At 39.2% G+C, this 16,304-nt stretch overlaps 1 protein-coding gene across 9 annotated transcripts in view; it reads left to right on the top strand.

Moving 5' to 3' along the window:
• Window positions 1-16,304, top strand: part of IL1R1 (interleukin 1 receptor type 1) — a 58,516-nt gene that overhangs the window by 29,657 nt on the left and 12,555 nt on the right. For 2 of the 9 annotated variants that reach the window (XM_023536585.1, XM_011370124.2), the window contains exons 2-7: window positions 2,003-2,079; window positions 3,326-3,445; window positions 6,930-6,996; window positions 13,997-14,231; window positions 14,337-14,526; window positions 15,638-15,806. In XM_023536585.1, coding sequence (XP_023392353.1) covers window positions 6,936-6,996; window positions 13,997-14,231; window positions 14,337-14,526; window positions 15,638-15,806 — 655 coding nt within the window. In that variant the 5' untranslated portion in view covers window positions 2,003-2,079; window positions 3,326-3,445; window positions 6,930-6,935. The remainder of the gene's footprint in view (window positions 1-2,002; window positions 2,080-3,325; window positions 3,446-6,929; window positions 6,997-13,996; window positions 14,232-14,336; window positions 14,527-15,637; window positions 15,807-16,304) is intronic. The other 7 variants (XM_023536584.1, XM_011370123.2, XM_011370122.2 and 4 more) reach the window with 4 other exon arrangements.

Genomic DNA, 16,304 nt, shown 5'->3' on the forward strand with positions numbered 1-16,304 from the left:
TTTCAAAAGTCACTGTGGACTTCATTGAGTTGCTTCTGAAGAAGGGATGTTTTACATACACGGTATTTCTCTGACATTAGTAGCTTCTGCCTCCAGTCCTGTTCCCCCTGCTCTCTCCTTCAGAGTCTCCTGGTCTCTGGCCCCAGGCCCTTTGTCTGCCTCCTTTAGTTTTTTGCTTTCTCTGGTATGATTCCTGGCCATCTCCAGATCACCAAAATGGTTCCCCTTGCACTTCCGCTCTTTGACTTACACTTAGGACCCATATTCTGTCCTATGCCCCCTTGATTCTAGGCCAGGTTTTTTTCCCTATGTAGTCTCATGCAAAGATGGGGGTTGGTGGGCCCCGCCCTCCCTTCCTACCTTATTCCTCCCTCCCTCCTTCCCTTCTTTTCTTCTTTCTTTCTTTTTCTATTTATTGAGCTCTTACCACATTCAAGATATGTAAAATGGGACTCTTCTCACAAGAGTGTGGGTGAGGTGAGACTGCCCTGTACCTTTTTCCTCTGGCCCAGGGAGGGAAGACCAGCAACAAGGGAGCCCCCATTCAGTGCTGCCAGAGGCAGAACCTTTGTGACTTGGTGCTCCTGGCTCTGGAGGGAGGGGGCGTCCATAGGTGACTCTTGGAGAGGCTTCTGAAAAGAATCCTTTCAGAGCTGGTCATGGTAGAATTGAATAACAGTCCCAGAAACGCCAGAGAGGCCCCACGGAGACAGAATGGCACAGTATGTACGGATGGGCAAGGAGAAGGGCCTGGAAGGCAATGGTGAGTTGGAAGGTGAAGGCAGGAGGATGGGCGGGGGTGACTTCAACCCAGGGAGTCAAGGAAGAGGAAGGTGGGTTGGGCCAGGTGCTGTGGAGCTGCTCAGTAAGATGGAGCCCGAGGGCCCTTTGCTTGTGGTGGCCTGGCCAGTGCATTTAAGAGGAGCGGTCAGCACAGGCAGCAGCCGGTGGCGTATGGGAAGTGGAGGAAGTGAGTGTAAAAATTTTTTAGAAGTTTCTGGGGCAAAGAGGAAGAGGGAAAGTGAAGTGGTTAGGGGGACATGGGGTGTCAACTCCTCTGCAAACAAATTCATTCCTCCTGCCCATCCTCCCCCTCCTCTGACCTATTAATTTTTCTGACATTCTCCATGTAATTCCCATCAGCTGCAGTCATTGCTGGGACATACGACGGGAGACTGGGGAGATGCTGTGCAGGGAATAGGAATAGGGGGATCACAGAGTCGTCTCTTGATTCTGTGGTGTTATGATTTATGTTGAAAAGCCCCTGTGCCTCTGGCACCTTAATATTATGCTGTGTCCTTTCTCCAATGTCTAAAGTGAATAATAAGGTGGTATTTAGTGCATTTAGTCTAAACAAAATGTTTGGCGTTGAGTTAGGCTGTTTTATGAATTGGGCTTTAAAAGGGCTTATGCTTCGACCTTCAGAGTTTTCAAAGGCTTAAGGAAATGATTATATGATATTCCAAAATACTGAAAGTAAACTGGAGAAGCAGAGAATGAATGGCGAAATGTCTACAGGACATAACAGAAGGCAGCCACAGCTCAGCCTTTTCGAAGTTATTTCAAATTATGTAATCTGCATTGCAGGTATAGTCATACGCTTGGTATAAGAAAAGCTGAGGACTGAGAGTGTACAGCTTCTCAGAAAGGGCCTGTTCATTTTGTTCTTGCATCTTGTGCATTTCTCTGAGCTTTATTCTCCAAGCACTTTAGGCTGTAAGTTCTCCAGAGGTGATTTAATTAATTTCTGCATCTCTGTGTCTAGCAAAATGCCGGGTACAGTGTTTAACCAATTGCCGGTGGTTGCAAGCTCTTCGTAGCCCTCACTCTGTGATTTGATTTTCTGAAACTGTGGATCATATCCTCCTTAAATGTATGACTCATTTTTGTAAGCTTGTTTTTTTTGTTTTTTTTTTTTGACACCTCTTGAGAAGTGTGTGGCATTGGTGCCTTTAAATTCTTTCATTCAAACTTATGCTCATGTCCACTCTTCCTTCCTCAGGTAGACGCGCCCCTTAAAGATGGTGACTCTCTCCTGAGCAGCAGGATCACTTCCTACAAGAAAAGACCTTCTCTGAGGTAATAGGGCTGGGTTGCCCCAGTGGCCCGCCAGCCTGTTCTCATAAACAGTTCAGTCCCGCACCCTCAAATTCAAGTGGTCCTGGAATACCTCCCATTGTATACAGAATGTTTTATTTTTTTGGTATCTTTTTCTTTGGGACAGCTGCATGGTTTTATCAGATTTCCAAAGCGGTCTGCGACCTCATTTAGAGTCACTGCTCACCCCCTTTTCCAGGGTCACCTCCTCTAAAGGTATAGCCATGACCTGGGTGGTGATGGCCCCCAGTTCGCTGTCTGTGCTCTCTCTAATTCCAGCACATTCCAGGTCCTGCTTAACTTTCACTTAACTTTGACCTCACACTCCATTCAGTTGGAGGCAACACTGCTCACCTACTCCCAGGAGGCCCAGGTCCCGTGGTGCTGTGAGTAACACCCTCTAGGCATCTGCTCGGGCTGTTTGTGGAGGCCAGAACCTGCCTTCTTTACCTAGACCTGCCCTACACTGGTCCCCACTCGAGAGAATCAGGGCTCAGTCACCCTTTCTCAAACTTGTCTCCCAGGGGGTCTCAGAGATGCCTTGTTTTTGTCTGTTCTTCACTGCTTGCTGGTTCACACCCACATCCTCTTTCATCTGGACATTGAGGAAGCTCGCTCTCCCCGCCTCCCCTCTTGTCTCTAGTTTATATTCCATACAGATGCCAAAACTTCTGTAAAGCATGAAAATCTGATCGTACCCCACACAAAACTTTAAAGTGATTTTTTGGCCACCTGCAAAGTGCAGTCCCAATATCTCAGCAAGACTCTTCCTGTGTTGGGCTCTGTTACCCTCTCCAGCTTTGCCTTGTGGCACCCCACCTTTGGATTATGCTTCAAAAATGACGGTGCTGCTCTCCTCCACTCCCTCCCCACCACCCGCCATCTCTCCAGGAGCCTCCTCCAAGCCGAGTCAGGGCCCTGCTCCCTCATGCCCTGGGCGTTTCTCTCCCCATGGACACCCCCACATCACAGGATAACTCCCTGCTGGCTGATAAGCTCCTTGAACCAGGCCCTGGGTCTCCATTCTTAGTTTTGTTCCCAGGGCCATGTGTAGATACAGGCATAGAGTAGATAGTCAATACACAATAATGAATTTGGCAGAGAATGGATAAAGAAATGAACAACTGTCTGAAAACATTTTCCTGAAATTTCTATTTGTTACCAGAGCATGGGGTGATTTATAATGGCTAACATTTGAGTGTGACCATTTGCCAAACAATGTTCTCAGCCCTCCACAGGTGACGAGTCATTTGAGATTTTTGACAACTGTCAGTGAATGCTGTGATCGTTGTCCCCATTTTGTCACATGGGGGCACTGAGGCATGGAGGCTGAGTGCCAGCAGGGCGGGTATGTGGACGATACCTTGTGATCACATGTGGCCTGGTGCCTGAACTGTGACCACCTTGAGGAACACGTTCTCTTTTGATATTTTGTTTATTTAAATTTTTGTACCATTTTTGTCTCTGGCAGTAGCACTGTGCCTGTCATACAGTAGACCAGGCTTTCTACTCCTGGCAGTGTGAGGGCTGGTTGGGTTTGGCTTCACGCTTGGAATTTCTGTGTTGTTTGGGCCATAACGAGCTTTGTGTTGGTGTCTGCTGGGAGTGTGGTCTATTTAGTCTTGGGGTCCATCTTCCCATTTTTCCTTTCTTCTGTCCTCATTCTCTTAGGTCATTGCAACACCTCCTTTCCCTCACCCCCATTCCATAACCTGGAATGGATCCCCCAGCCCTAGGGTCTGATATGGATTCAAAGGATCCCCCTCTGGGGGAAGGGGCCACTCCTACACCCCTGCATTTTCTCCAGGACAGTTCTGAGGCAGACAAAGTAAAACTTGGACCCATGGGCTTGGCTCCTGGGTTTTATAGACTGTTAGAGCAGGAGGTCATCTGACTCATTGCCCACCTGTACAGATGCAGAAACCGAGGCCCAGGGAGGAGTCGTGTCCAAGACCATACTGTCCTGTGCCAGCAGGCCCCGGGCCTTAGGCTTGAAGTTATTAAATGTTCTTTGCTCACAGTTACTTTGAGATTTTATCTCAATATATGCTCTGTATAAATCCAGGCTGGCATCTTCCTTTTCTTTCCCTCGGCCTAGTAATCAAACAAGCCACATCTTATAACTAAGTGAACTAACAGCTGGCAGTGTTTGCTTGGTTGATAGTGCCTTCATTTGGTTTCTGACAAATTAATGTAAGTAATTGATTAGCCTGGAACTGGAATTTGGGAAATATTTTAACCATTTATTTTTTATTTCTCTAGCAGAGAGACTTAAAACACACATCCTCACAGTTACGGAAAGAGCTGATATGCTAGGCTGTAAGGCATCAAAGCCTTGTATCTTATTTTAATAATCTGAATATAGTTTAAAGATACATATGGTAATAATACTATTAATCTGGGCTAATTTGAGAGGAGGCCAATGTACGTGAGTAAAATGTCAGAATTACAGGACAGGTAGGGAATGCAGTCTTACTGCTCCAAGGTGGATTTCAAGGCTTGAGCCAGGCACATGGTTCGTTGGCCTCATGCTGGGGGCAAACTGAGGAGAATCTGAGTGGGGCATCTCTCATGCTTGGAGTTGTTTCCTGCATTTATTTAAAAAGCACATTATAACATTTTTTAAATACCTTTTATTACCACTTCTTAAATAGAATGTTTTTCAGCTACTATTCAAATGATTGCATGTCATTAGACCCTAAATTAGATGTCTTGGTTAAAATATTTTGTGTTTGCAATTAACTTATACCTACAGATAAGAATATAGGTGAATTTAATCTCCTGTAAAAATCAAAAGGCAGTTTTTTTTTAAAGCATGGAATGATCAAAGTATGGTCTTCTCTGGACGTTGCTACTGAGGTTGGGTAAAAGACAGCTATTTCTTTTGTTTCTTTTTCCCATTCATTCTATGAGATCTGGGTTCCAAGCACAGTGCTGGATGCTGTGGGTGCCATGCTTCCTGCCCTCTTGAGGCTTCCTGTCCTGGGGTAACTGCAGTAAAATGTACTAAAAGCTGTGACTGGCATGAGCACAGATTGCCCCGGGGGCCCAGAGGAGGAAGACCTATCCAGACAAGGGGTCTGGGGGCTCCTTGGGCAGACTAGGAGGAGAGCGACCTGGCCTGAGACCAGAATGCTATAGGAGGTGGCCAGGTGAAGAGCACAGGGAATCGTGAAGGACAAGGCTCTGAGACTAGAGAGCAGGGCAATGACTTATGGACTGGTGTGGGGGAGGGGACGGGAGCTTGAGTCTGGAGAGGTAAGGTGGAGCCTCTGCACAAAAACCTGTGTGCTTTGCTAAGGAGTTTGGACTTCCTAACATGAATAAAACGTCAGAATTACAGGACAGGTAAGGAATGTGGAAACCGAGGCCCAGGGAGCCAACGAAGGTGTTTTGAGCAGACAGCTTGGTAATTATGAGTTTATAGGCCCTCTGGCATGAATGGAAGCAGTAAATCCACAGGGAGAGAGACCAGTAGGGAGCCTGTAGCTATAATTAATCCAGGCAGGAGCCGGTGATTGCTTGGGCTACAGCGGTGTCAGCAGCGGGCGTGAATGAACTGGGTCAGCCTGATGGTGTGAGGAGGCAGACTATTGCAAGGCCTATGTGGAGCAGTGATATGCCCCCATGGCACTGGGAAGCAGATCTGGTGGGGAGAGACGGTTTACTTTGGGGCCTGTTGAGTTTGCGGTACTCGTGAGCCCTCAGATAGATAGATTTGTGCCAAAGTTTCCCGGAGATTCCATACTGGAACTTATTGTACATGATCGTTAGGTCCCATTCAGGAACCCTAATGGTAAGGAAAAATCAGAGAGGAAAAGAAGTCGTACTGAACATTACCTCCATTTGGGCTGGGGAAGTTGAGGACAGTAGGCACAATTGAATTTTTCTTTTCTTTTTCGCATTCAATTGCTATGATTTTAGTGATGTTGTTTTTGTAGATAAGGCGATGGTATAGTTTCCTTCCAGCATGAATCAAATACTTATTCAGATTACACCCCCTGCCATGTATGTGGACAATGCGCTATGTAATTAAAATAATGAGTTACCCAGGGACTCAGTTTAATATGTAGCCCTGTTGCTGCGTGATACCTATTACAGTGGATGCTATGTTGGTATGGCCTTCTAAACCTCTCAGGGGTGCTGTGGAGGTTTTATTTCAGTTTATTTTTATTTTTATTTATTTTTTTATTGTGATACAATTAATACATGCTCACTGTAGAAATTTTGGGTAGAAAGCTCGAGAGAAAGGCAAAACCACCCAACCATAATAACCAAGCCAATTTTAATATAATGTTATTTCTTTTAGTCTTTTTTTTGTGCATTTCCATGCAGCTATATCATTTTACACAAATGATTTAGTGTTTTACCTTATAAAATGAGGGTGTCACCTCTGAGCTGGACCTGGAAGTATGAGAAGACTTTTGCAAATGGGTCCCGTTAGTAGAGTGCCTTCCAGGTGGGGAACAAACCCATCTAAGTAGAGGCAAGCTGGTTTAGGGTCTAGTACATAGTTTACTTTGGATATAGCACAGATAAGATTTGGGGAAAATCTAAATGATATTGAAGACTGGAACTGAATATTGGGACAGATGATGAAGTTTTACTAATTTTAAGCTGAGTTTGTCCCCACGTCTGTTAAAAAAATTCTTTATTCTCCCTCCTCCCCATTTTCTATTCAAAAGCATGATTACATTAATGATGTAAGGGGATAAACCCGTCAGTGTGACTTGGGGGTGAGTGTGGGGATAGGTGAGGGGTCATTGTATGCAGTTTTAGAGATTTTCTGGAATAGTGACTTTTGTTTTTCTTCCATTCCTCTGTTTCTCCAGGAGAATATGAAAGTGTTACTCAGGCTTGCTTGTTTCATAGCTCTACTGATTTCTTCTCTGGAGGCTGGTAAGTTAAGCATGTCCTTGTGTTCTTGTCGGCTAAGAAAATCTGTTATTTAGAATACATGAAGTACCTTAGCTAACAGAGTCATTTTTGTTACCTGTTTCTGCTGAATCTCCTGGTCACGGAATGGTACTCCTGGATGTTCCTTTCAGCATCTTCACTTTTTATTCTCTTGTTTATAGAATTTGTAAATCGAGGCTTAGTAAAGTTAAGAACCCAAGGTCATTTCTCTAGTTTCAGAGCAAGAGCTAAAATCTAGGTCTCCATTGTCTAATCCAAGCCTCTTTCCACTGTGTTGCTGATTGAAGAGTGTGAGACAGGAAATTCCGGCTTTTTTTAAGAAGACATGTTAAATGTCTTTATGAACACGCAAATGGAAGCCATCAAGAGACAGTTCTTTGTTCTTTATTTATTCATTTTCTCTCTTCCTCCCTTACTACAAGTGTATTTAGCCCGTACTCTGTGCCAGTCACTAGATGTTGGGGATACAGAAGTGAATAATGCAGACAGCAGTATCTGTCTGAAGGGAGTTTACATTCCACGTGGGGGGTGGGAGAGAGACGATAGATTAGATAAGTGGTTATTCGGTCATATGGTGATCAGTATAGAGCGAAAAATAGCATGAAAGGAAGGTATAAAGTTTTGGGATTGGGGTGGGCAGAAGGTTAAATTTTTTGCTAGTGTCACTGGAAAAAGCCTTACTGAGAAGTTGACTTTTGGGTCAAAACTGGAGGGAGGCATATAGGTTGGGGGTGGGGAAACATTCCAGGCAGCCTGGGTCAAGGCCCTGAGGCCAAGAGTACTAGCATGTTTCAGGAATTAAAACCAGAGTGCTGGAGCGGAGTGAAAGGTGAGAGAGGTGATCAGGGATGAGGTCATTTGGGTAATAATACGTGTCACGTGCAGATATGTTAAGTAAGGTGATGTTGGAGAGTTTTCTATTTAATTTAGCAACTAAAAAGTCATAAGTAACCTCGATCAGAACAATTTTGGTGGAGTGGTGGGGCAAATCCCAGATGAATAGAAGAGTATATCCAGCTGGGACCTTACTTAAGGTTTATTCTTTTTTTCGCTACTATTATTGCTGCTGCCGCTCCTAGTAGCTAAATACTAGGAGTTCTCACTCTGTGCAGATACTGTGCTAATGCTTAGCCACTTTTATTTCCATTCTTTTTCAGCAGCTTAAGGTTATAATTGACATAACAATAAACCACACGTGTTTAAAGTATACAATTTGATGTGTTGACATACATATCCATCCCTGAAATCATCATCACGATCAAGATAATGAATTTATATCTCTCACACTCTACAGTTTCTTTTTGATCTTTTTCCTATAGTGTATGGCTACTGAAGTCTCTGCTTGTCATATGACGATTGGTCAGAGATTGCCGTAGATTATTGGACCCGAAAGTCCCCTGCCCTTTGCTGAGGGGTCTATGTGTGTTGGGGTATGCCTTCAACACTTAGGCTATTCACAACTAGGCCTCAGCCTTCACTTCCTGCCCATATATGACTTCAAGTTCATTCATATTTAAGAGACTGGTTGATGCCTTCTCTGGTCTTTCCTGGGCATGTACACAGCCTCATATACATGTGTGCTCTTCTGTATTACCCAGGAATATAGTAGAGCTTTTCAAATCCTCATATGGACATTTAGTTTCTCAGATCTTATTTTTTCTTTAGACCAGATGGTACTGCAGCTTCAGGCAGCTGCAGTGTTAAACGGTTGCCACTGATTGTTTTTTTAACAGACACTCCGAGGATAGGGCTTTCTTATAGAGCTCTGAGTCGGGACAATAACACCAATAACACCACCACTTTGTGTGACATTTCCAGGGAGCTGCCAATCAGGTGAAATTATGGCAATGCTTGGGAATGAGACTTTGTGAGAAGCTCCAGACAGGTCTGCTCTTGCTGGGTTTAACAACTCCCATGTATGTAAGGCTGCTGGTTTTCAAGGCTATAGTAGAGCTGAGAAGAGTAATAAATGGTGTGATTGTTATAAGCCTTTGATTTTGAAAAAAAAAAATTTCCTAGCTTTTTGTTGTTTTTATAGACAAGTGAGTTTTTGGAGGACTTTGCTCTGCCATTCTGGAAATCTTGTATCAGAAGTTTTTTTGTTCTGTTTTTGTTTTCATTTTTGCATAAGGTTATTCAATTTATTGAAAAGACTATCTTTTCTCCACTGAATTACCTTTATGCCTTTGTAAAAAATTAATTGAATATGTTTGTGTAATTTATTTTTGGGATCTCTATTCTGTTTCAGTGAACTGTTCATCTTTATACCAATGCTACACTGTCTTAATTCCTGTGGCTTTATAATAAATGTTGAAGTAAGGCGGTGTAACTCCTTTGACTTTGTTCTTTTTAAAATTAAAGTTGTTTTGACTAATTCTATATAAGTTTTAGAATCAGCGTGTTCATTTGTACGCAGTCCTGCTCAGATTTTAATTGGGGTTGAGTTGAATATAAATCAGTTTGATGGTATTGTAAATGGTATTTAAAAATTCAATTTTTAATTGTTCTTAGCTAGTATATGGAAACACATTCAATTTTGCATATTTATATTGTATCCTACAACTTATTAATCCTTTTAGGTCTTTTGTAGATTTCATTGTATATTCTACATAGGTGATCATGTTGCTTGCAAATAAAGCCATTTTACTTTCTCCTTCAATCTGAATGCCATTTGGCCATAATGGCCACTAATTAGATCTTCCAGTACCATGTTGAACAGAAATGATTAGAGTGGACATCCTTATCTTGCTCCTAGCCTTACTATATATGTAGGTTTCTCGTAGCTCTCCTTTATTAGGTTTAGGAAATTCCTCCTATTCCTAGTTTGCTGTGAGTTTTTATCAGAAATGGAAGTTGGATTTTGTCAAATGCTTTTTCTGCATCTATTGAGATGATTAGGTAGTTTTTCTTTTAAATTCTGTTAATATATAGAACTTCATTGTTTGATTTTTTTTAATGTGAATCCAACTTTGCATTTTTAGGATGTTATGTACATCATAATGTCTTATCCTTTTTTGATATATTGTAGGACTCAATTTGCTAACCTATTTTAAAGAAATTTTGCATTTACGTTCATAATGAAGATTAGTTTGTGATTTTTTTTTCTCGTAATGCCTTTCTTTGGTTTTGGTGTTAGAGTATAATGTTGACCTCATAGAGTTAATTGGAAAGTGTTATTAACTCTTAATTTTTTGGAAGAGTTTCTGTAAAATTTGTGTTGTTTCTTCCATGAATACACCAGTGAAGCCATCTAGGCCTGAGATTTTCTTTGTTGGAAGGATTTTAGCTACGAATTCAGTTTCTTTAATATCTATAGGGCTATTCAGGTTATCTATTTCTACTTGAGGGAGCGTTTATCATCTTTGCCTTTCAAGGAATTAGCTCCTTTCACATCACTTGTTGAATTTATTGGCATAAAATTATTAAAATGTTTTTATTACTCTTTTAAAATTGTTTTCCCTAGAAATGTCGCTTTTTATCTTGATCAATCTGGCTGGAGATTTTATCAATTTTATTGATTTTCTGAACAAATTGACATTGGTATCTTTGATTATTCTCTACTTTCTTTCTTTTTTTTTTTCATTTCATTGATTTTTCTCTTGGATCTGTATTATTTACTTTTGATTACTATGGTGCAGTTTTTTCTAATTTCTTAAGTGGCAACTGAAGTCTTCATTTTTAGTTCTTTTTTCTCATATTGACATTAAGTGCTCTCAATTTATCTCTAGATACTGTTTCCATTGCATGCCACAAGTTTTGACATTTTTTGTCATTCAAATCAAAATACTTTCTAATCTTTCTTTTTATTTCTTCTTTGACTAGTGAGTTTCTTCGTGACTCGTGAGTCGTGTTTTTTAGTTTTCAAATACATTGAGAATTCCCAGATATCTTCCTGTTACTGTTTTTTAATTTAATTGCATTGTTAGCAGAGAACATACTTTGTCTAATCTGAATCCTTAATAATGCATTGATTATTGGATTATCAATAATCAATTGATAGATGGAGAATATATGATATATCTTGATAAGTTTGTTGTGTGCACATAAAAAGAATGCGTATTTTACTGTTGTTGGGTAGAATTTTTCTACAAATATCAATTATGCCAAATTGGTTGATATGTCTTCAAATCTTCTGTATCATTACTGATTATCTGTCTATTTGTTCTACTTGTTCTATCACTTACTGTGAGTAGGATATTGGAATCTCTGACTCTAATTATAGGTTTCTCTATTTCTCCTTGTAGTTCTATCAGTTTTTGCTTCATGTATTTTGAAGCACTCTTAGTGAGAGGGTAAACATTTAGGATTACTATGTACCTCTTGATAAATGACTCCTTTGTCATAGAGAAATGGCCTTTTTTATTCCTGGTAATATTCTTTACTGTAAAATCTACTTTAGCTGATAACAATATAATAACCATTTAAATTTGCTTTTGATTTGTGTTAACATGGTATATCCCCTCCTTCCTTTTTTAGCTTTTAATGTATTTGTGTCTTTATATTTAAAGTATGTGTATATATGTGTGTTAGGCAGCGTGCAGTTGGAGCTTTCTTTCTTTATTCAATCTGATCATCTCTGCCTTGCAATTGGGGTGTTTAGACCACTGAAATTTTAATATGATTATTAATATGTTTAGGTTTAATTTTAGGATCATGTTATTTTATTTTCTGTTTGTTCCTTCAATTCTTTGTTATTTTTTTCTTTTTCTTTTTGCTGCCTTTTGGATTAATTGAGGATTTTCATGATTTATTTGATCTTTTAGGTTGGCTTATATAGGTAACTGTTTTTGTTTTTTAAGTAACTGCTCTGCGGCATCCAGTATCCATCTTTAACTTATCACTATTTACTTTTAATCGATACTATACCATTTTGCATCTAACCTAAAAAAATTAAAACAGTATACATCCACTTCTCCCTTCTTGAACTTTAGTTCCCATATATTTTATTGCTTTATATGTTATAAATCTCACAATATGTTTTATTTTTGTTTTGAACATTCAGTTATTTTAAAAGAGATTTAAATAATAAGAAAAATTATTTTATAATTACTCATGTAGTAAACATTTCTGGTGTTATTTATTCCTTTTTGTAGATTCGTTTTTCATCTGGTATTATTTTCCTTCTTTCTGAAGGACTTCCTTACATTTTTTTTGGTAGTGCAGGTCAACTGCTGATGAATTTTTACAGCTTTTATAAATATTAAAAAAAGTCTTTATTTTTCCTTCATTTTTGAGAGATACTTTTACTGATTATAGAAGTCTAGGCTGATTCTTTTCTTTCAGTACTTACCTTTATTCCATTCTCTCCCAGCTTGTTTCTGGCAAGAATGCTGCATCTTTTTATCTTGGTGTAGTTTTCTTCATGTTTCTTTTGCTTAGAGTTTATTGTGACTTGGAAGTCTGTGAGTTTGTCATTTTCATAAAATCTTGCACATATTTCAACTTGTCTTTCTTCAAGTGCTTTTTCTGTTTCACACATCTCTCCTTTTCTTTAGGGATTCATAGCACATGTTTTAAAGTTGTCCTGCAGCTAACTAATGCCTTGTTTATTATTCTGTTACTTTCCTCTCTGTATTTAATTTTGAATAGTTTCTAATGCTCTGTCTTGAACTTTACTCATCTTTTCTTCTGTAGTGTTAAAACTGCCATTAATTATATACAGTATTTTTAAAATAAACATTGTAGTTTTCATCTCTAGAAATTTGGTTTAAGTTTTTTTTTAAAAAAATCCTCTTTCATGTCTCTTCTCAGCATGTTTGATCTACTATCATAAAGAAATGGAACACCATAGTAATAACTATTTTAATTTTTCCATCTATTATCCATTTCCATCTATTTACCCATTCTATTATCTCTGTCATTTCTGGGTCAGTTTTGATTGACTGATTATTTACTCTTCATTATTGGTTATATTGTCTTACTTCTTTACATGCCTCGTAATTTTTTATTATATACCACACATTGTAGATTCTGCTGTGTTGGGTGCTGGATATTTTTGTATTACTAAAGATGTTTTTGAGCTTTGTTCTGTCACGAGGTTGTTACTTAGAAATAGTTGATCCTTTCAGGTCTTGATTTTAAGCTTTATTAGTCATGATTAGAACATGGTTTCTTCTAGGCCTAATTTGCCCCATATTCAGAGTAGAAACCCTTCTGGGTATTTTACCTGGTGCCCCATTCTAGCTGGTGATAACAATGACTATTCCAGAATTATGTGTGCTGCAGATATTATTCAATGTAATCTTTTGGCAATTCCTACTCTGGCCTTAGATAGTTTTCTTACATATTTACACTAATCAATACTCAGGTGAAAACTTAAGGGAGACTCTCTGTAGCCTTCTCTCTCTCTCTCTCTCTCTCTCCCTCTCCCCTCCCCACCACCGCCTCTCCCCAGCCCTGTACTCTACCCTGAAAACCCTTGGTTTACCTCGATTCCCAGCTCCATCTCCTAAACTCAGAGAAACATTAGGCTTTGCCTACATTTCCTCCTTGCAATGTCATGGCCTAGAATCTCTCTGTAGGCAGTAATTTGGGAAAATTATAGAGCTCACCTCCTACGTTTTCCATCTTTCTGACATTTCTGTCCTTTGTTCCCTGATGTTCAATGTCTCAAACATTGTTGTTTCATATACTTTGTCCATTTTTTGTTTGTTCAGGTGGAAGGGTAAATCCAGTTCCTGATATTCCATATCATATTGAAGCGGGTATCTTTCCTGCTAGATTATTACTAATTTTTAGATGAATTAAGAGGGGATGAGAGGTTAAGTAACTTCTTAAGGGTACACAGGTACTAAGTTATACAACTGGATTTGAGTATAAATCTTTCAGACTTCAAAGATAACACTCTTAATCATATGGCTGTTAAAACTCATATTTAATATGAGTTGATGTATTTAATAATTGATTTGTTTATATGTAGGTATTATATTAAGAAACATTGACAGATTTCTTATAGAAATTGCTTTTCTTTTCTCTTTTAAAGATAACTGTGAGAAACGTAAAGAACGAATAGTTTTAGTTTCTTCTGCAAATGAAATTGATGTTCGTTCGTGTCCTCTTAACCCAAATGAAAACAAAGGCACTATAATTTGGTATAAAAATGACAGCAAGACACCTATATCTTCAGAAAGAGACTCCAGGATTCATCAGTATAAAGATAAACTTTGGTTTGTTCCTGCTAAGGTAGAGGATTCAGAACAATACTATTGTGCAGTAAGGTAAGAAAGGAATTAATGTGTTATAAACATGTGTTCTATGTACCCGCAGTAGTTAAAGAAAAATCTTTAAATAGTGCTTAATTCACCTATTTTGATTTATTTTAGAAATTCAACTTACTGCCTCAAAATTGAAATAACTGCAAAGTTTGTACAGCCCGAGCCTAACTTGTGTTACAGTGCAGAAACTATATTTACACAAAGACTACCCATCGCAGGAGATGGACAACTTGTGTGTCCTTATTTGGATTATTTTAAAGACGAATACAATGAGTTCCCCAAAATACAGTGGTATAAGGTAATATTATATTAAGTATGTTGATTTACTTTTCCAGCAAGTAAAATAGCTTTCTGTAGTAAACAATAGTATGAATCTGCAAAGTACTTTTTCATTTGGCATATTGTTTGCTTTTGGGTGCTGAAACTTAATAGGAATTTTTAAAAGAGTTGTAAGGCTGCATACATTTAACTTGAAGCTTAACTAAAATCTCACTTTCTATTATTTTCATTTAATTTAATAGTGTAGAGTTGAGAAGAGTATAGTAGGAATAAAAGATGTTTAAAGATAAAGCTGAGTATAAATTCAGTTTTTTTAAGAGATAACTATTTATTACAAAGTATACTACTTTGTGTTTTATTAAAAATATCAAGTGGTTCTTAAATAACTTAGTGGTTTCTGCATCTGTCGTAAAAGTGGATTGGCTAGCACTCCATGGAACACATGATGTTTCAGTACCTTTGATGTGCCTTGTTTGTTGGAGTTCATGTGGGGTTTCATCCTGTAGAGCAGAGGTCCCCAACCCTGGGCTGTGGACTGGTACCGATCTGTGGCCTGTTAGGGACTGGGGCACACAGCAGGAGGTGAGCGGCGGGCAAACAAGCAAAGCTTCATGCGTATTTGCAGCCACTCCCCAGCGCTAGCATCACTGCCTCAGTTCCGCCTCAGATCATCAGGCCTGAGATTCTTATAGCAGTCTCTGGTGCCAAAAAGGTTGGGGATCACTGATAAGAAATATAAAATAAATAATAGTGAAGAAAGGAAGTACAGCATTACGAAGAAACTGTACTGTTAATGTTCTTTCCTCAAACGTGTGTTTTGTTGTCGTTGTTGTTTTTGCCAAACAAGTTTTACATGTCTTTGAAGTACAAGGCTCATAGGCCTAAAAATGTAATATTTTAAGAGTATAATTATGATTTTTGCTATAAAAATTACAATATTAAAACTTGTATGCAAGGAAACTTTTGTTTCATATGTATGTACATATATGTATGTATACATAATATACATAAAGTGTATATATTATATATATTACATACATATAAAATATTGATGTGAAAAAATGGAATTTCTTTTGCTGGCAGACTGGGTAAAGTTATTAATTGGTTTGCAATACTTCCTGTCGCTCTAGGACTGCAAACCTCTTCTTCTTGACAAGATAAACTTTATTGGAGAAATAAATAAACTCATCATGAGGAATGTGACTGAAGCGCATAAAGGGAACTATACTTGTCATGCATCCTACACATACTTGGGAAAGCAATATGGTATCACCCGGGTTATAGAACTTATTACTTTAGGTGAGTCACAGCTCCAATCCTCGGAGTTTACATCTGGGGAGACCCAGAGACCACGATTCTAATATTACCCTCCATGGAGGAACAAAAGCCAAGAGAAACTTAATGACTTGCTAAAGGTCACATGGCTTTAGTTAGTTTTCATTGCTAAATGCTATGTCAATGGCTTTCATCCCTGCTTCAGACTCAGTGCTAATTAAACAGACAACTAGGAGGCTTTTTCTTTGGGATGGCTGAAGGTGGTTCTTCTAGAGAGCTCTGGGGCAAACTGTGTTTGAGGACAAACTGAGCGGCTTCATTTGGGTGTTTGAGGACAAACTGAGCGGCTTCATTTGGGGAATCTGAGTGTCCAGAAGTGAGGATTCTTTGCACGATGGCATGGATGTGAACAAGCTTTGGGATAAGTTACACTCCCAGAATCTACCTCTTCTTGTTCAGTCCCTGTTCACCCAGTTGCTTTACCTCTTCAAGATGGTTTTCTCCTCTGGATGAAGGTGATAC

Source organism: Pteropus vampyrus, unplaced genomic scaffold (genome assembly GCF_000151845.1).
Source record: "Pteropus vampyrus isolate Shadow unplaced genomic scaffold, Pvam_2.0 Scaffold160, whole genome shotgun sequence".
In the NCBI taxonomy this organism is placed as follows: Eukaryota; Metazoa; Chordata; class Mammalia; order Chiroptera; family Pteropodidae; genus Pteropus; species Pteropus vampyrus.